Genomic DNA, 20184 nt, shown 5'->3' on the forward strand with positions numbered 1-20184 from the left:
GACTAATTTTGTTTTAGCAGTAATCAATTCACTAAAAAAAGTGTCTTCATGTATCTACTTCTGCTACAATATTTAATTCTAATAGGTGAGAGAATCTGTTGCCTGGCTGGCGTAGATACAAGTTGTGTACGTTCTATGTTGCTATGCGCAAATAACCGTTTCCTTGTTTTGAGATATACAATAGCCATTCAATCACATCACTGACAGTATGGTGCAGTTGCAGTTAAACCAAGATGATGATAGTGAAATAGACTTCAGGTTTCTCTCAGATTTAGACTGGAAGAATGCAGGCTTATAGTTAGGGTCACGCAAGATAAATAATTAACAAAATATTTATTGGGAATTACAAATTCAAATAATGTCTATACATCATATACACACAGCTACAATTTTAGAAAATAAGTTTCATAGTTAAGGAAGTTCAACTACAGCAATACTGAAATTCCCTTAAAATCCAGGCTTCATTCTCTATCCTGTAAAATCACATCATTCAAATACAATCACAGCAGTTCACACAGTGGAGCTTATGCTCCTTCAAATAAATAGTTTATTAGTACAAAACAGCTTGAGATTGGACAACAGGTTGACCTTTTCTCACTTTCCCTCAAAATTGCCAACATTTTTTAATATAAATGATTATTTTACCTCCTCTCTTTCTAAGTAACACACACAAAAGTTATCCTTACTCAAAAGTGCCATGGAATCTCCACTAGAATGCCAGCAAAGAGAGAGGATCTGGAGGTCACCTGTAGAAACAAATCACTTTATCAGCAAGAAGTTGAAAGCTGGAGTAGGATGGTTGACTATCTTTTCTTAGGGTAACAGTCACAGAGACCGCAAAAGATGCCTGCTCTCCCCACCCCCCCAGGAGGCTTAAGAGTGACTCATTTTTGTCCTGCTATACTAGAACCAGGTTGCTCTCTGGTATCTAAATGCACATAGGTGGCTCCAGCACTCACTCTTTTCCCCCTTCACATAGCATAATCTACAGTCACTTTGTGCTCCATATACAATCACAGTCAGGTCTGTGGCCACATCATTTCAATGCAAACAAATGCTACAGGACTGTGCAGTGGTGCAGAGCTGCATAACCTGACGATCTAGGTGGTAGCTTTATAGAAAGGACAAACCTGAAACTTTGTGATTTGTTTCTTTTCTGCCTAACACAAAAGATGTTTACGTGGTCTAGCTAATGGTGTGATATGACTCATTGCAAAACACAGAAAACTTTCCATCATGCTGGTTGAGTCAGAGTTCAGGTCCCATATGTTCTCAAATCTATCCGTACACATTTGATTGAACATACTCATACCCCTCCCTCTTCCCCCCCAACAGTGCTTTGTTATGGTTTAGTTGTTTTCAAAAATACCCAAAATCATTGTAGGCATTTCAACACCTGCCATTCTGGACAGCTATTGTTTCTATAGAAACAAACTGATAGAAGTCTTGAGAAAGACTTCACCATATCATATGATCAAAGCAACAATAAACCATTTTAAACCTCTGTGCTCTCTTCTTGATATAATTTTCCCATATTTACTATTGTCTCACTGCAAATGCCTTTTCTGTAGATAGAAATACCTGTTTTTAAGACGCTCCAAGTGCACTTCTGAACCTTTACACAACAAGCATTTTGGTCAATTTGTAAGTGGGAAAAATATTCTGTAAACAAAAAGACAACAATGATTTGTGGAGGTTGTTGCAGGCAGCCTTACCTTCCATTGGAATCTGTACGGATACGCATCCAGCTGGGGACCATAAATACACTTTGCTATTTCCTGTACATATAGCAAGTCGAGATTGTCGTGGATCCCATTGGAAAGACTGGATTGCACACAACTGCTCCAAGACTACAAACAGTTTCAGCTTTTGAATGTCCCAGATCCAGACAGCATTAGGAATATTATCTATCAGAAAAGGAAAGAGTAACCACATGAATATTAGATGGAAAATAAATAGAAGGTGCATATATTTATTTTTAAGAAATAGACATTAAATGAGGTCTAACAATACACAAATCATTCAGGTACAACACATTTAACACCGCTGCAGTTTCACCTGACAGCACCTTAAATTTTGTTTTGCAGAAACTGCAAAAAGAATAGAAAGAGTTTATCTTCCAGTCCTTCACTAGCTTTTATGAAATTATTCACAATTATGCTGCTGTTTGTAGGTTTTGCCTTTGAACCACAAGTTTTGCATCCTGAAGCAAACAGTCCTCAGCCCCGTCAAGAGGCGAAGTTAAATATTAATTCCATAACTTTATTATTTGGGCTAATCAAAACCCAACTATTACAGGCTTCGAGAAATTCTGCCTTTTAAAGAGATACTTGCTGTAAACAAAGGAAGATAGATTTGTCGCCCATTTTCAAATGCCAAATGCAGTGAGTTTATATATTTTATATACAAATATATATTATTTTATATATAAACTCACTATTCCAAAATGGAACACATACATATAAATATCTATATAAATATAAATATACACACACACAGGAAATCACAGCACCTATTAAACAGAAAGCCAAGATTGTGAGTTAACGCGATAAGTGGGTCACAGCTCATAATACATTATGATGTTAGAGGACATAGGCTGATTTCCTCTGCAGCCCTGAAGTGTTCGCACAATAATGAGTTAATTTTGAATAGGACAATGAGTCTTCCCATAGTGCAAAATAACTCAATTGTCCTTGTTTATTGTATGAAAATAATACCATTTACATAACAAATAGATTTCTCCTTTAATAAGAGTCCATTAGGAACTTACCATTTTTGGTTGCCAAGAAACAATTATCCGGACTGAATGCCAGCATTCCAACCCCGATTTTGGGATTTGCCCTATCAGCAACTGGTTTGACATACTGTAAAGAAACTGGCACCTGGGAAATAGCATCTGCAATTTGAAATAAAAGTACTTTACTATGCAAGCCTGGATGGGCTAAATATTTATATTCCAACTGTTAAAAGTTAATCTCTGAAATGATAGGGCAGTATTTTACTCTTCTGCAAGACCCTGCAACCAAAAAGAATCTCAATTTCTTTAATGCTTTGTATCTTCATATAAACAGCTTATTATTCTTGCCCTTCTGCACTTAAAAAGGGCCTGGAAATCCAGGCAAGTCTGAGATTAAACTATAAAACATAGATCAAATATTCACCATCTTTTAACTAGTGTTTCAAACAAACATCAGTACAAGGCAAAATAGTCATGAAATTACAGCCCCTTAAGTAATGAGACACTTAAAGATAGTAGAAAAAAATGTATTAATCATACATTTTCTATGACTTCTTCACCTTCAGACAATAGACTCAAATAGTAAGTTTAAAGTATCGCTAGGACTACAGCCTCTTAGACAAATCACTTTGTCAAATCCCTTTTTTCTTTTTTTCACTTAACCTCCTATTTAAGGGAGTAATTACTATCCTAAAAGGACGCAAGAGTGCCTTTTGATGCCTTTTTTATTGTAGGAATTGCCCCACACTAAATTCATCATATTTTAGCAGTTAAAAATCTATCACAGTTATCTGCAACTAACTAAGACATGAAAGACTACTGTATAGACTGGACAAATGAAAAAAAAATCGCACAAAGTTAAGGTAACTTTTGCAAGGAACCCCAACACTGAAGATCTGCCTGCTACTTTTCCTCTGCCAAAGTAATTACAGTTCTCTTCTACAGTATCTCTTTAATTCACCTCCTTACTGCCCTTGGAAGTATTTCAGATAATTCAGGAGACTTGAGCAAAGCATCCAGAGGATCTATTCCAGTATCAAAAGACAGTTATCTTTTTTGTTGCCTTTTTTTTTTTTTTTTTTTTTTAACAGTTTGCCTGTAATGTTTATTTAAAGAAACACTTCACATAGCAAACTCAAGTGCCTCATTTTAGTAAGCTTCGGCTTACATTTACTCTGGGTGCTGAAGAGAGAACTAGCCAATGCTCTCGGAGGGAAAGTCAGTCTCTCAGTTTCAGCAGATGGAGATTTCTCTGCTTCTTTATACACAATCTACAAAGACACAAGAGCAAGTTCTACAGAAAGGCTTAAGAGAATTGGATATTACCAAGCCATCCACATCCCAGTAACTTATTTTCAAGTATATTAGAATTCCGCATCTTCTATTTCTTCAAAGGAGGAAAGGGTTTCAAACGGGCAAATACTGAATCTGGCATTCTCAGTAAATCATTTGTAGTTTAAAACCATGATCAGGAAAACACTTCTGTGATAAATAAATAAAATTGAAGTCGATGAAGAATGAGTCCAACAGGGTATGTCTCATTCATTATCCCTGGAAGCTAAATTTGGCAATACAATAAATCTTTATTTTGTTGGGAACATGGACTTCATTTTTGTAACAAATATAATCTTTTATGGTAGAATGCAATTAAAGTGCAACATTGCAGGAGGTAATAGTAATTTATAGGTGTGATATTAAAATATCTTTACTACTCCCAAACACAAGCCTTGGGGCTGGTGGTGGAAGGATCAATGGAAATTCTGGTCTTTGTAACAAGCGATTAAAAGAGCAATTTCCATTTGTTTTCCGTCACATATTTCACACCTAAGACTATTTTTCAGTAGGGAAAAATTCTGCTGAGGTTCATTTTACAGATTAAGAGGCATTAGCGCAATCAGGTGAATTTTGCAGATTTACAATCTACACATGCAGTCACTTGTAGGATACCTGCAAAAAAAAAAAAAAAAAAAAAACACAAGACCAGTCCTTCCTTTGCAATAGCATGCAATGCTATTACGAAGTGCTCTTTTTTACCTTGAAGGACGAGAACAATTCATGCTTTTTTGAAGCAAAAGCTTCTTTGCTGCCACTAACCATCCAGAGACTATATACATCTGCAAGATTAAATATAAGTGATGGCAGACGTTTGCAAGAAACCCTCTTTAGGTGAGCTGACTGAGCTTGTAATTGCAAAATCTAAATCTGATCACAGTCGAGTTCAAACGCTGTTTAATGCTGCAAGTTGCATAAAATTGAGACCTGTCTATTCTCTGCTAAATTTCTCAGCTTGGTCTCGTCATCCACATACCCAAAATTATAATGCAATCAACCACCTACATCAAAATATGTTGGCATATAACAGAAAACCTCTGAGACTCCATTAGTGCTAGCACTGACAGAGAGGATCAGATATGTGTATGCCACAGAACTTGAAAGCAATTCTATATTTTTCTAGTATCCACAAATCTTTATGCAATTCCAATCCTTGTAAGCACTATTTACAGATTAGCAGGAGGAAAAAAAAAAAAGAAAAAGAAAGAAAGAAAAAAGCAGCAAAATCTCCAGAATGGAATTGATTTACCAGCATCTTTCAGACAAACAGCAGCACTAACAAAGTGCTGTCAATGATTCAGTGGATTTTGGACCTATACTTACTGTCTTTGGATTAGTAATGGTTGCTGGATGCTCAAACTCTGTGATCTTCTTCCAAGTTACATGGTTCAAGATACGCACCTAATTCAAAGCAAGCATCGCAGGAGAAAACTGTTATGACAAAGTTTTGCAAATGACTTAAATGTGTTTCATTTCTTTTCTATTTCTTACCTTTTCATCATAGCTGCCAATCGCCAAAAATTGACTGCTGGGACTCCAGGCAATTGATTTTATGCCTAGCGACCATTCATAAGCCTGATATGTGGAAAGCAGTCTGCCATCAAGGGAGTACAGCAGTATTTTATACTGAAATACAAACTGATTAATTCTCAAGACTAACAATAGCATTAAAAGTCACAGACAGGCAAAAGCACTCTTGCCAAACTCTCACAGCTTAAAATGCAATAAGTTAAATACAGAAATCACAGTCTCTGTTTCCATCTGTGCTACGAGACAAAATGTTCTAGGCCACCTCCTTGATTCCTCTGGCACTCTGAAACACGCCCGACCTGTTCCCGTGAACATAAATGCCCTTCTGGGTCAGGGCAACAGCCCACCTAGCCCAACAGTCTCTTCAGCAGTGCCAATAGTTGATGCCATTAAGGGAGACCCTCATACTCCTTCAGCATCGGCAGTCATCCGATGAAGGATGTCAGAGGTACATCCCTGCCTGTTCCCAGTGGCATTCACTTTGATCATGTTGCCCACATTCTTATGCCCATATCTCTTCTTCTGCATCTATAAGTTTGTGCATTCAGAGCAGTAAGGACAGCAATTTATGTATTCCTTGCTAATTTTTTGGATGAGTACATTCTGTTAACTGTGAAGTCACTATGCAATGCAACGTAAATTAATACTGCAGAAAAGTCTAAACAGAATAATTCATTCACTATCTTAATAGCTGCTTATGCTATGTTTAAAATCAAAGTTAAAATTTGTAACATTTTTAGTTACATTAGAAAGAACGCTAATAATATAATTTGTTATCATTAAAAAGATCTAGGTAAGTTTCACATAACACGTAAGGACACACATTGCTAATACAAGTATTATATTTTAAAGATTTTCTTAGAGTTGCAGCATTTGTTATGTTTGTTAAAAGATATTACAAAATTAGATTGCTTCAGTTACTGCTTTACACATAATGGCTAAAGACAACAACTTGACTTCAAAGAAAATAATTTGCTTTTTCTCATACCTCCAGACACGTATCCCACACTGCCAGAACACAGCCGTTAGGAGCCCATTCAATCCCAAATAGATCCTGTGTTTCAGTGTCAAAATGCTGCCCCCCACAAGAAAAAGACATAAAACCATTTACAACATTATACTAAGAAACACTGTTGCATCTGATTTCAAAACAAAATCCTCATTTTTTCCCCTTAATTCCTATCACAAATACAGACTTTTACTAGCGTATAAGTAGATTTTTTAAACATACTGCATTCACCACCACTTTGGTTTCTCTTTCCAGAAAAATCAAGAAGTTGGTATGTTTTTAAACGAACAGCATTTTGTAAGAAAATAAAAATTACATTGAATCAGTCAAGAAATCTATTTAGCCTAAATCCTTATCTCAGGAAGACTGGGACTGGGTCATCAGGTAAGAGCTCAGGAACATAGCAAACATTTTCTGTTATCTCCCCAAATTACTTTTATTGGTTTCCAATGACATTCAGACTTCCTGAACCAGAGGTGAGGCCATGCACAGACTAATTCTTATTGGGTTTTAAATTCCACAGATTCATCTAGTCCTTTAAGACCTGCTAAAGTGCATTCTGCATAGCCCATTTTCACTTTTAAACAGAAAATAAGAGGATTTCATTATCACTCTGTCAAGCAGTCCGTAGTTTCAACAATTATTACTGCAGAATAGTTTATTGTAAATAAGCTCAGATAAAAATTTGGAGGCAGAATTACTGCATTCCATCAGGAATTCGTTAGACATATATATGACTTACTCAACAGAATTCCTCTGCTAAAAATGTATGCCTGCAAGCCAGTGAAGGGGTCAGACACTGGCAAGAAACTGCACTGATAAACCTAAAACTAGACTAGCAAAGCAACTATGTATTTAAAAGAGCATGCAGAGTGTACATGTAGTCTATGCAAAAGCATTGGAAAGCAAAGACATATCTTACTCTCAATAGCTGCCAGTCACTGCATACAAAGAGGCTAATAAAGTCTTTGCAGTCACGCCTTTCTGCTAAGGCCATATAGCGGCCGTCTTTAGTGAAAGCTATTCCTGGCAATGAGATAGAAAGTTGATTAAAAAATAATAATCAGAAAGCAAATCAGTAACTCCTAACTCAAAGAGGAAGCAAAAGGAAACAAAACATTAGCTTCACAGAAGATTTGATCACAGATCAACAGAGCTTTTTCAAGCCAGTCTGTTTTGTTAACCCAGTAATTCTTAAGCTTTCAGTACACTATTTCTAAGGCTGCACCTTCACAGCTATTGAAGAACTTCAGCATGCTTCTTTAAAATCACCTGTTTGATTACTGACAGTCATTTTATAAAATCCACAGTCAGATTTAAAATGCAGTTTTCATCTAACCGTATGAATTAGTTATACAATCATTAGTATTTCATCAACTTCCAGGTGTCGGTCCCTATTCACTCTTTTACTGTATATGTAATACGTTATTTATCTTTGTGAGATATAACTATGCAGGAACCTCAGGCAAGTAACTGCTGATTACAGTCGTGTGGTTAGCAGTTGATATGAGCTTCCCTTTCAAGCCTTTTAATATGTAAAACATTGACAGAAGCCACTTTGGATTAGTGCTTTTCCCTGCTAACATATCCAGCTTAACTTCCAAGGGCTACACTTGTTAAATTAACGTCGAGAAGCACTCTTCAGAGGGGAGCACAACAAAAATCACTATCCTAAAGAAATAACTATTTAAAGTTTTAGGCAGACATTTTGTGCATCATTTTATGCAAAAAAATGACCTTTGATCAGTCTCCAATAAACCATTTCCCATAGTGTCACTTCAGTGACTGCCAAACAAAAAAGAAAACCCTACACACAAACCAAAACAAACTTTCTTCATACAGTCTTATCTTCCTCCGCTCCCATAATTTCTTCTTTTCTCTTTGAACTCGCAAAAAAAAAAAAAAAATCTTCCGCTTTTTCCTTCCTTCTGCCTGAATTTCTCAGAGGTCTCTATTCCCGCACAGGAACTACTGTTTGTGACCTTTCCAGCAGTCTATGCAATCCACATGAAAATGCGTGTGGAGAAGTGTACTTACATTTCTCCTTCAAAGGGCTTGCTTGGACTAACGTATTCTCCAGCTGTTCTAGTTACCTAAAATCTAGTTGAGTACCATAAAACTCTGCAACCTGCTTTTCAAGAACACTCTTTCACCTGACATTTTAAGAACAGGTATGTAGACCAGACATAATCCTCCTCCGAGCACAGTGAGGACGACAACTGCAGATCAGCTCTCTGGGTAGCACTCGCCATAGGGGGCATACAGGTACTATCTCAGATATGCATCCCTGAGGGCAAGCTAACCCCTCAGCTGGGAGGTGCAAGAACATACTCTGTTCAGAAACACGTGCTTCATTTCTACATAGAAATTTCATTTTCCTTTTTTGCCATGTTAAAAAATACCACTCCTTGTCTGATCTGAGATACTTACCCTGCTGACAAGCTTTGGGATACTTGATATAAGATACAGATTTCGTACACAAGGACCACACAGTTATCCGCAGCTGTTGCAAAGAGAAAGAGACAAGGAAGTATCTGATCTTTTCTAATCTGCAAAAATGAGAATAAAAATCCAAACAACCTAATCCAGCAATGCAAAGTAGATCGATATATGTTCTGTGCTTTAGTTAAGCTTTGCAGTTATTTTATATAGCACTGAATCCTAAAAAAATACCTTCTAGGAATTATCATCCATCTTCCCTTCCATAAGGGAAGCTACTTATTCCAAATAAATATTACAGCACATCACATACCCTAGAGATCTATGAGACACCAGAACACTGATATAGACAAAGACACTTTTAATTTAATTTAAAGTTAATGATATTAGCACAAATCCAGCTATCCAACTCACAATGTATGATGCATATCTTTCAGTTGGACAAACAGTTTTGTCACAGAATCTGGAGAAAATATGAGAAATATTTCTTGCATTTACGAGTAGATTAGAAGTTACAGCACCTTAAGAACATAGTATCCCTTGCGATAAGATTAATAAGTATGAAAACTTAGAACTGTGTTCTTCACTTTTAAAATCATATACGGCTTTGACAGCTAATTTGCATCTCTCTCTTCCCTCTGCAACCACCTGCAGATGCTTGCCACATTATATAATTATTGGATGAACTAAAAAAAGAGCCAAAATACAGTATGCAAAACAAAGTATTAAATACCATGTTTGGGATATTTGGGGAGGCTCATGCACCCACACAATACAAAAACTGCAGAGAAGAGTCAGCTGCAAAACAAACCTCTCCACAGCTCTTCAAGGTCACAGGCTGCATTCTGGAAGCTCTGTGTTGCCATCTGCAGATTATTCGATTAAAAACAAATACTTACTCTCCCTTAGCAACAGCAGCCACATGAGACATATGTGCGTTAATCAACATGTCATGTGAACCTTTGCATTTATATCTGAAGTGAGGAATGTTTCCAGCATTATTTTTTTTCTAGTGTTATATTTTATTGCACCAAAAGAGAAGGTGAGAAACTCTGGAAGACAGACAGGTAAGACTACTCTCGCAATAAAGAGCCATGATCACTAAAGTATCTTTCCCAAAACTACTGAACAACAATGCTAGTTCTGATTTTATATTTAAGCAGAACTCCAGCACCACCTAACATGACATCATCATACAACAACCGTGAAGGAAGGTATTGCTGCTCCTGCACAAATTGCAGACTGACCACCAGAAGTGTTGGGAAGAAGTTTCTGCTGCACTTGCTTTGTATTTGTCTTCAGTGTGCATTTTCCTTCTCTGACACATTTGGTGCTATTCAACCCTGCGACTCCAATGTAGCATCCTACGTATTTTTCCCCTCATCTGGGAATTTTAGACTGCTCACTGCAACAGAATTTGGCAAGCTGGCTTTTTTCTTTTTCTTCCTCCTGTCCCACTCCCCCTCTCCTCATTAGTAACACTACCATGTTGACCAGAAAGCATTGACTCAATTGATAGTGTTCCAGCCAAGCTACAGAATCCTAATAAATGCTGCCTCCCTCCAGAGATACGTGGAGTCTCAAAGAAAAAAAAAAAAAAAAGAGAGAGAGAGAGAGAGAGAGAGCGCAGCATTTGCTGTTTTTCTACCACTTTTGCATACACAGAAGCTTGTGAAAGGAGACTTGAAGTCACAATTTTTTTTTTAATAACACGAAATAGCGCAATCAGGTTGGATTCCAGCTTTCCTCTGTGCAAAATTTAAAACGAGGCATTAGTGGAAGAGTATATAACAGCTTTTGCTCCCTTCCTTTATTTAACAGATATGAAATTACTGCTAGACATCTGTAGAACTATCTTTAAGTTTTTAAACAGGCCCTGGAGGAATCTACTGAATGAGCAACATTAATCAAGTTTTATCACCCCAACGGCTCACTTCCGGACATACAAAAATACAGCATTGTTAGTCTGCTCTTCATGCAATATTTACTTTAAAAATACCAGCACAATGCCTACTCACATTCTTCTCCAACAACTGCAACAGTGACATGGTGCTTGTTCCTATTAATTGCAGTGTTATGTGTACACTGCTGCTGTCCCTCCCTCGACCGAACCACGCAGTGCACACTATACACACATTCTACAGCCACTTAATACAAGCTTAGCAGCTGCAAGCTTTGAATGCTGAGATCTGGGTCATAATTTTGCCTGACAAATGCATTCAGTTTTACCGTTGTGTTACTACTCGGCCTCACAATCAACTCACCTGGTTTGCTGTCTCTCAAACACACTTCTATCCTGCACCACACAAACTGTGCCAGATGTTCAAAGCAAGGCAAAACCTTACATCAAGCCCAAGTACATGAGAAAAGGAAAAATCTCTACAGGTGGGAAGCAGCACATCACATGCAGAGTTCCTACTGCAACCACTGCCTTGCCTGAGATTCCATCTCAGAAGACAAAGGCAAGCACACCTTTCTTGTGAAAGCTATTCATACTTCCACCTCCACTTCATCCTTGAATGAGGTCCTCTTGTTCACTATTCACATAGAAGTCTCTCTAAAATGGTCAAGTGTAACTCCCCAGAAAAGACATTAATGATGGTTTCCCTGTTCATTTTTGTCATGTTGCATTTAACTGCTAAACATTTGCTTACTTCAGAGACACAAACTTCCAGTAACATTAAAAGTTGTTATTGGAATAGTACTGTATTGCTCCGTATATCTCCTTAACACAATTTCTAGCATGTAAGGCATGAACTGCAATGTCATCACTGCAATAGCGGGTATAGACTACAGCTAAAGAATACAACCCCTAAACATCCAAGAGATGTTTACACCTAATCTACTCAAACACAAAAGTACACATTTGAAAACAGACTTCTTATACTGGATACATACAATTCTTCAATAATTTAGAAGTTTGAAGATCAACTGCTTTAAGGAGTCAAGATTTGACTTATCTAATGAGCCACAGCTATTTGTAACAACTAAGATCCTCTATTCAACTTAAAAATCTCCTTTGTGAAAAAGCTGCAAATTATTTAAAAAAAAAAACACACAACTGCAAGTCAGCCCACATAAAAGCTTTATCATTTCATTGTAACCTCTTCTCCAAGTCACATAAAACAACTTGAAAATTTTGGGCTAATATTAGAAACATGTATAAAGTAGACCATTTTGAGTCCCCAAATTAAGATTTTTTTTCAGTTGTTCTCTTTGTGTATAGTCAAAAATATTTCCTAAATTGGGAAAATTACATTGTATGCTTAACCTGTGGACTTCAAACCTACCTTGCACATATTATCAATATACTTACAATTAAATGTGACAGACAGGGAGAATCTTAACATTCTCAGCTGGAACTGTAATATTATTTCACGTGCTTGCCCGAGATGCCAATGTAAACTAGATCAAAGATTTTTTCACTGCTAGCACAGAATGAGAGACAGAAATAAAATGCATAGAGGATGAAAAAACAGGAAGTCAAGCATATTAAAGATTTAAGAAATTGTGTTGCTCGTTTGCTTTTCTCAGAGGGTTTGTGGGAAAGGACCACTTGCTTTTAAAGCAGGAGGAAAAGATTTTAGTCAATTAAGTCAGAGGCAGGCACTTCTTTGCTGCTCATTTTAAGGGGAACTTTCTCTTTAGTGCAGATGACTGGATTAAGTGGAGTTGTCAAAACCCAAATCCAAATGATAATGGTGTCTGAAAAGTTTTCAGCTGTTGTTTTGCAGTGGAAAGACAAACCAAAAGCAGAAACATTTTTAAAATAGCCTAAAAACAGCTGAGAAATAAAGAGTATTTAGATGGTAACGTGATAAACACTCTTCCATGCTGGATTCAGGACTACATCCCGATTTTGACAGCTATAGGCAGGTGTAAGACTGGTGATTTTCACTAGATAAAAACACACTTTTAAACAACCTTGCATCTCAAATGACTGTCAACTTTTGTCCCAGACTTGACTGGGTCACAAGGCCTCCTTACATAGCAGTGTCTGTCAGCACTGGATTTCGGGAGATTATTCAGAGCACATTCCTCGACAGAAAGTATTTTTCTACTAATGTAGCCATTTAGAGTTACTAAGGATTAGCTCTAATATACACAGGAACACTTTTTTTTTTTTTTTTTAAGCCGCTGCTGTAATTTGAGAAAAGCTCATTAATGCTTCAATTCCTAAAGCAGAACTAGGAAAAGTACAATGCATGTAGTTCATAAATATGGCTCCTAAAAGAAATACTACAAGAATAATATTAATGATTTTCAAATTATTTATCACCAGCCAGAGGAACAGAGGATGGAGAATGAAAACCAGAAGTGGCAGGTGGGGAAATCACCTTGCAACTATACCAACCACTTCTCATGTGGAGCTATGACATATACGATGACAATAAAAAAAATAAAAATAAAAATAATAAGCCCCCCCCACACACACACACACAATAAAACCCTACCTTCCAAGCTTTAAAGTACCTTTGAAAGTATACAGCTGCCTACTACAACTACTTTTTTGCCTCGTCAAACCTAGCGAGCCTTTACCTCACCTTGCAGTTTGTCAGTCTGAGAGTAGCATTGATAGTTCTGAATCAAAATAAATCCTTTAATTCACCATAGCATGGGTGGCAGTTTAAGGGACAAGCCTACAACTTTTCTACATCAAGAGGACTTGCACCTCAGATGTTTACAGAAGGTTCTCTTAAAGCATAACACAAGCTAGAATACAACACAAAGATGTTTTCTTAATTTTCATACAAGTAGATATCTAAGTTAGTGACTTACATAGGTACATTTGTGCATGGGAGAGGAGGGTATATAAATAAAGATAAAACTTTTTAAAGTAAAGCATAGTGAATTCCTCTTCATCTGCCATTATTCCATAATTGTGGAAAAGAATCCACTGTTGAGGGAAAGGATAGCACTTCCCCGTATCCTTCCTCCGATAAGACTGTACTATTTAGCTGCCTCGTGTACATGCTGTCTATTGCACTAATTAAATCTCTATAATTATCCAGATTATTCTATGCTACCGTACATTGTGTAGTATTTCTGGAATTCAGAAAACCGCACATTATTACAGATCCATTTGCAATAAAGATGATCACATTTGCAGACTTACATTGATATTCCAATGCACACAGAGCATTGCTGCCAGTCTCAAAAGATAACCAAGGTCAAAATGGGTTTTGACAATGCATGCCAGAATTCTCATGCATGTATCTCAAGTTAGAAATTGCACACAAGTCACATCCAAAAAAAAATTAAATTACTCACTACAAGGCTGACCACAAAAACAACATGACTGCAAGCTAGTAGATGAAAAATTAAAATTAACGTATGGCAGTAACAATTATAGATTGGTAGAAATAAAGCAGCATGTATGTAGTATGGTAGCATAACCATATCCCTTTAAAAGTTTCCAGGAACAGTAAGGAAGTTATTTGTGAGCCTACAGCAGAGCTCACATGGTGACCTGAATTACAAGCACAAATAATTAATTGGTGCTGCTTGAAAGTGTCAGACTACCCAAGCCAAACTGAATTGGTTAATACGGAACCTTTAAACCTTCCAAGCAAACTCTGAACTTGATAACGTACATATTACACCAATATTAAGTATCCTGACAGTTTCTGTCTCAAGCACTATGTCTGTTCCACCAGACTATGGATTTAGCATACTAGAGAGTAAACACAACTCAGACATCGGCATAACACAGGCAGCTGTCTGACACAAGCTAATTTAGCAACCTGTTTACAGCTGGAAAGAAAACTTATCCTGACACAGATGCCAACTTGGCAAAGGCTTAATGAAATCCTCTAAGGTCAAACCAAGTTCTGTTGGGAGGTAATAAATACTTGCTAGTCCACCCACACACACATGTGCCATAAGAAACTCACTTGCAGCACATAGCACCAGCCTTTAGTTTGGGTTACTCTGACTACAACACTTTTGCCCAGTTAGTAGACATGCCTTTACTGACTTCAGGTTCAACATCAGCCTCATTTTATTTGTTATTTTTTTAATTGTCATATCAAGGTAAAACGCTCCTGGGAAAACTCAGCTCTAAATGTATCACTCCTCCTAACTCATACTCTAATACAAGAGGTGTGCATGCATGGTCTGTAAGACTACTTTACAGCCAGAAAATCTATACCCTAGCCAGCACTAAAAATCCTTGCCAGACAATTCCATCATACTTGCATCATAAAATAAGCTTCAGACGTATGCAAATTCCCTCAGACTCCCTTGGCAGCATCAGCATTTGCAGTAATAACACCAGTCTGCATACAAAGTCTCCCATTCTGTATTCCACTGACCAAGACTTAAAAAAAAAAAAAGAAAAAAAGAAAAAAAAAGAAAATTTTGAAGCTTAACATTTGAATTCAGCATTAGCGAGGGTTATAGCACAATAACCTGGCATCTGAAATCTTCCAATTTTCAAACAGGCTAGACATAGTAGAGAAGTTTCGTATATGTTCTTAGCTGGTTTTTGACTGTTCCTCATTGTAATGCACAGCATCAGTCATCAGCTGTAATCCAAAGACTACAAAATTGAAGATTCAGACTTCCATATGCCTTTCAGCAAGCCCACAGCATCCAATGTACACATCAGACTCCGATCTGGAGATCATGGCTCTTAACCAACAGCCATTTACACGTGTTTAATTTTAATCTTGCAAGCAGTTCTATCAACATCAGTCTGATTACTGTGCGTGAAATTAAGCACTTCTGAAAGTATTTCCAGGATGTAGATAGGTCAATAAACCTACCACTATATCTTTTAAATCAACAGGCCTCCTTAATTTATTTTCTTTGCTTTCCCAAGCTACCAACACATTTGACTACTGAAACTACTTTAGCAAATGCCAGTTATTTCTAAACTTTTCTCAAAAAGACATTCCTAGCTTTAATGCTAAGTGCCCCTTTTCTATCCTTTCACCAAAAGAAAGGGAACAAAACATTAACAAAATAACGGATGCCTGAACTGGAATTAAGTTAAATTACATTTGCAGACTTAGGGAAACTACATCTGTGTTCTTTACCACCACTACAGCTTTAAGAGCTTTAGGTTATTTTAGGAGGCAAAGGGCAGACAGTAACATCTGATACTGTCGAGAGTAATCATGACTTCAAACTTACATGAAACTCAGTTGTATTGAGAATGTGACGACCATCCGGACTCCAGCACGAAGCCACCAGTCCTGCTGACCCCTCGTCAATCTTACAGTGCCAGTCTGGTTGCTCTAAGGACCAGACCTAGGTAAAAGCAGACATCAGTCAGACAGTGCACCAGATGAGCACTTCATCGAAACCTCTTCTTACAAGAACCTGCCACAGCTGAGAAAGAAAGTTCCTGCACCACATACTGCAGAGGTCAGGAAACCTCTGAAAGCCTGTAGCCATGAAGGACTGGCGCTGGATCCCACTACAAAAGTAAGCCACACATCTCTGCGCGATTACACAAACTGTAAAATAAATTATCTTCTGTGCCAAATATTCTGAATATTCAGCACTTAAAATATGCTTTTTTTTTTTAAGTCCATTTGACAAGTCTGCATGAATGTATTTCCTGCTGAAATAACATATTCCTAAGATGCTTTCTAGCTCTGTTTTAAATAGTTTTTCTAAATATTTTTGGTAACAAACAGATTTAGAATCAAACTAAGATTTTTATCATGGTTTCAAACATAATGGCATGATAGGTTATCAAGGCATCAGATTACTTTAGCAAGAGCATTGAAGTAGCGCTTGCCATTAAGCAGCTCTCACTCACACTGCATGTGAATCCCAGAGAGCAAATATTTTCTATTTTGTATTTGTCCTTACCTGAACAATCCCTCGCTTGTACATGGCGCATAATATAAAGAGAGAATCAGATGACCATTCTATATATTGAATCTGATCCAGGCAAGTGTACAGCTGAAGAATCTGAAGGGTGTTCACATCTCGAATGACCAAACGGTACTGCACACATGAAGCCTGACCAAAAGCAAAAACAAAGCTGAGTTCATGCATCAATACTGGATTTAAGACAACAGTGATTTTTATTATATCATGACAACCTGCCATGCTGTTACAGTGTTGAAATGTTCTAAAAGCAACTAGGACTTTCACTTTTAGAAAGACTTGGCATAAGCTGTGTTCTAGTGCATACCACAGTAAGAATAAGTAAGCCAGGAGCAGGGCCTACATTCGTTAAAATATACGTATATATATTCTATATCTGCTTGTTAAGCGTAACTAAGTCTACTTTGAAAAAAAAAAAAAAACTTCAACCTGCAACTGTTTTATTTAATCAGCTTCTATCATGTCTCAATTATTAAGACCTATTCTGACCAAAAGTCTCTAACCACCACATCATCCCATATGTGTAGTTAAATTTTCACAGGATTAACAGCACTATTAGTGTTCCAATGTATTGGCGTTCTTTTATTCACACAAAGAAAGTATACACTAGAAAGTCTGATTGACTCAGCTGTAACACAATCAACATAAATTAAGAATCATCAGCACTGGCAAGGTGATGAGTTTTGCAGTATTAAAGGCTAATTTTTTTGCTCAGCGAAGTTATTGAAAGAAGGTTGACCCTGGAAAGTCATGTTTCAGGGCTGACATACGTCAGTCCAAAAGAGCCTTTTTACGTTCCAGGATAACCCACCAGCCGCACAGGACTAATTGGTCCAACCAGAGCTTTACCATTGGGTGTCACTACAACACACACAACAGCGTTCTCCTCACTAGCTGCTAGAGAAAAATACAAGTTACGGTCCACAATCGCCTCCAGAACGTCACCAAAACCGCGGTAAACTGAATTTAAAGAAAAGTTATTTATCACAGGGAATAAAAAATCCATCCGGTGCCGAGACAGCGCTAGATTTACCGGACTGCGCAGCTCCTCCTTGTCTCTCTTCATGAGGAGAAACTTCTGCGAAACGCTGGCACCTGCTGCTTATTTATTTTTATTTTATTCTTCCGCGAGGACAGGACAGGAGAGGAGAGGAGCGGAGCGGAGCCTTCGCCGGGGCAAGCGCTTCCCCTCCAGCCGCTTCGGGGCGCGGCCGTTGGCGGCGGCCGTTGGCGGCGGCCGTTGGCGGCGCAGGCCACAGGCCCGCCGCCGGCGCAGGGCCCTCGCAGCTCCCCCCGCCCCGCTGCCGCCGCCGCGGCCGGACTCACCAGGCACTTCCCGTCGGGGGAGAACTTGCCGAGCAGGCCCGAGAGCTTGAACAGCTCCGAGAAGTTCATGGCGGGCGCGACGCGGCCCGCGCGGCGGCGGCGGCGCCCGATTCAAACCCGCCCGGAAGCCGCCGGAGGGGCGGGAGCAGGCGCGCCAGGCGGCCAATCAGAGCGCGGCGGCCGCCGCGCGGCACGCTGGGAGTCGTAGTCGGCGGAGGAGCGCGGCCGCGTCCCCGGGCCGCGCGCGGGGCCAGGTCGGTCAGCCCGTCTGTCCGTCAGTCAGCCTGTCAGTCAGTCCCGCAGTCAGCGAGTCCCTCAGCCCGTCCCCCAGCCCCTCAGTCCGTCCGTCCGTCCCTCAGTCCGTCAGTCAGTCCGTCCGTCCCTCAGCCCGTCCCTCAGTCCCTCAGTCCGTCCCTCAGTCCGTCCCTCAGTCCGTCAGTCAGTCAGCGAGTCCCTCAGTCCGTCCCCCAGTCCCTCAATCCGTCAGTCAGTCCGTCCCTCAGTCAGTCCCCCAGTCCCTCAGGCCGTCAGTCAGTCAGCGAGGCCCTCGGTCCGTCCCCCAGTCCCTCAGTCCGTCAGTCAGTCCGTCCGTCCCTCAGCCCGTCCCTCAGTCCCTCAGTCCGTCCGTCCGTCAGTGAGTCCCTCAGTCCCTCCGTCAGTCAGTCAGCGAGTCCCTCAGTCCGTCCCCCAGTCCCTCAGTCCGTCCCTCAGTCCGTCCCCCAGTCCCTCAGGCGTCAGTCAGTCAGCGAGTCCCTCAGCCCATCCCTCAGTCTGTCTCCCAGTCCCTCAGTCCGTCAGTCAGTCAGCGAGTCCCTCAGCCCGTCCCTCAGTCCGTCCCCCAGTCCCTCAGCCCGTCCCTCAGTCTGTCCGTCGGCCCGTCAGTCAGCCCGTCCCTCAGTCGGTCTGTCCGTCAGCCCTTCGGTCTGTCCGTCCGCACCAGGCGGTGTGCGTGGTCAGTGATCACAAGCAGAGATGACAGTAATTATTATGCAGATGGGGTGCTTGATAAGGTGCGATGTGCAGCGCTGTGCGATTAGACGCCGATTTTCTCATCCCTGCTTCCACTATCCCCTGTAGTCCACCAAAGTCAGCAAAACCTCTTTGTAATTAGAAGAGGTCCCTCTAATTTACTTTCTAGACTTTTGGGGAAGAAAGCGTGTCCCTGCTTGCTTCCTGAGCCTTACTTTCTCATGTCATGTAGCTTCCTGATTAGTTATTGATAGTAATGAACTAGATGGGCAAGAAGCTGTGACAGTTTTCTCAGCTGTGGAGATTGCAAATGAGATATACCAGAAAACAGGATGCAAATTTGATTTTTAAAAAGAAGGTCTTAAAGATTTGTGAGTAGAAGAGCTGGGAACCAGCATGTAAGGGAGAGCAGATGGTGTAGCCCATGCTAATGTTCCGTAACTGCGATAGCAGTTGAAATCAGACCCACTTCATTTGCCTTTTTTTTTTGCTCAGTAAACTCCAATAGTGCACGATAAGGCTCTGTGTAACTCTCTTTTCATGTGGCCAAAATCATAGTTGGATAGCTGTGGGCAAACAGGAGCCAGCCTCTTTGCAGAGGACGGGGAGTCCCAGCAGGTTTCCCTGGGTTCCTTCTTTCCTACCCTGAAGTGTGAAAAGTGATTTCATTGCAAGTCTCACTGGAGGATGTACTTACATGGCTTTGGGTCAAACTATAAAATCAGTATTTGTTTAATTGCTGCACCTGGCAAGGTGAAAGGAAGAGGTTTATTGGCTGCACGGGTCCCACTTTTGCACCCGGGCACATTTAGGACCTGAAAATGAGTCAGTCCGTTGGGCCACAAGCACAGAAACTAAGGAGACCTCCTTTGTTCTTGCACGCTGAAATACCGCCCCATGGACCAGCAACCTGGTGAGGTGGAGAGCCACATTTGGTGTGTGATATACACCAAGTCTTTCCTGATCGTGGTCGACTGCCACCCGCTACCTGAGCTGC

The 20184-nt window shown here is 39.7% G+C and overlaps 1 protein-coding gene across 2 annotated transcripts; it reads right to left on the minus strand.

Moving 5' to 3' along the window:
- Positions 1–316: 316 nt before the first annotated feature.
- Positions 317–18326, minus strand: WRAP73 (WD repeat containing, antisense to TP73). Of its 2 annotated transcripts, none has more exons than XM_062593386.1 (12): positions 18219–18326; positions 16872–17024; positions 16185–16301; positions 9039–9111; positions 7531–7634; positions 6588–6674; positions 5561–5695; positions 5393–5470; positions 3906–4008; positions 2771–2896; positions 1716–1907; positions 317–746 (listed from the first exon to the last, which is right to left on the minus strand). In XM_062593386.1, exons 1-12 carry the CDS (start codon positions 18285–18287, stop codon positions 637–639), a joined length of 1347 nt encoding a protein of 448 aa, XP_062449370.1. In that variant the 5' UTR covers positions 18288–18326; the 3' UTR covers positions 317–636. The 2 variants fall into 2 exon arrangements, with proteins under 2 accessions (XP_062449370.1, XP_062449371.1); XM_062593387.1 differs by lacking the exon at positions 18219–18326 and adding an exon at positions 17926–18008.
- Between the last annotated feature and the right edge of the window lie 1858 nt (positions 18327–20184).

The sequence above is a fragment of the Rhea pennata genome, chromosome 22 (assembly GCF_028389875.1).
Source record: "Rhea pennata isolate bPtePen1 chromosome 22, bPtePen1.pri, whole genome shotgun sequence".
Lineage (NCBI taxonomy): Eukaryota > Metazoa > Chordata > Aves > Rheiformes > Rheidae > Rhea > Rhea pennata.

Coding starts and splice junctions, on each gene's coding strand:
- WRAP73 (XM_062593386.1), bottom strand. CDS start 18,287: ATGAACTTCTCGGAGCTGTTCAAGCTCTCGGGCCTGCTCGGCAAGTTC. Junction 9,112..16,184: donor TCAATACAACTGAGTTTCAT/GTAAGTTTGAAG, acceptor TCTTTGCAACAG/CTGCGGATAACTGTGTGGTC. Junction 5,471..5,560: donor TTGGCAGCTATGATGAAAAG/GTAAGAAATAGA, acceptor GCTTTGAATTAG/GTGCGTATCTTGAACCATGT.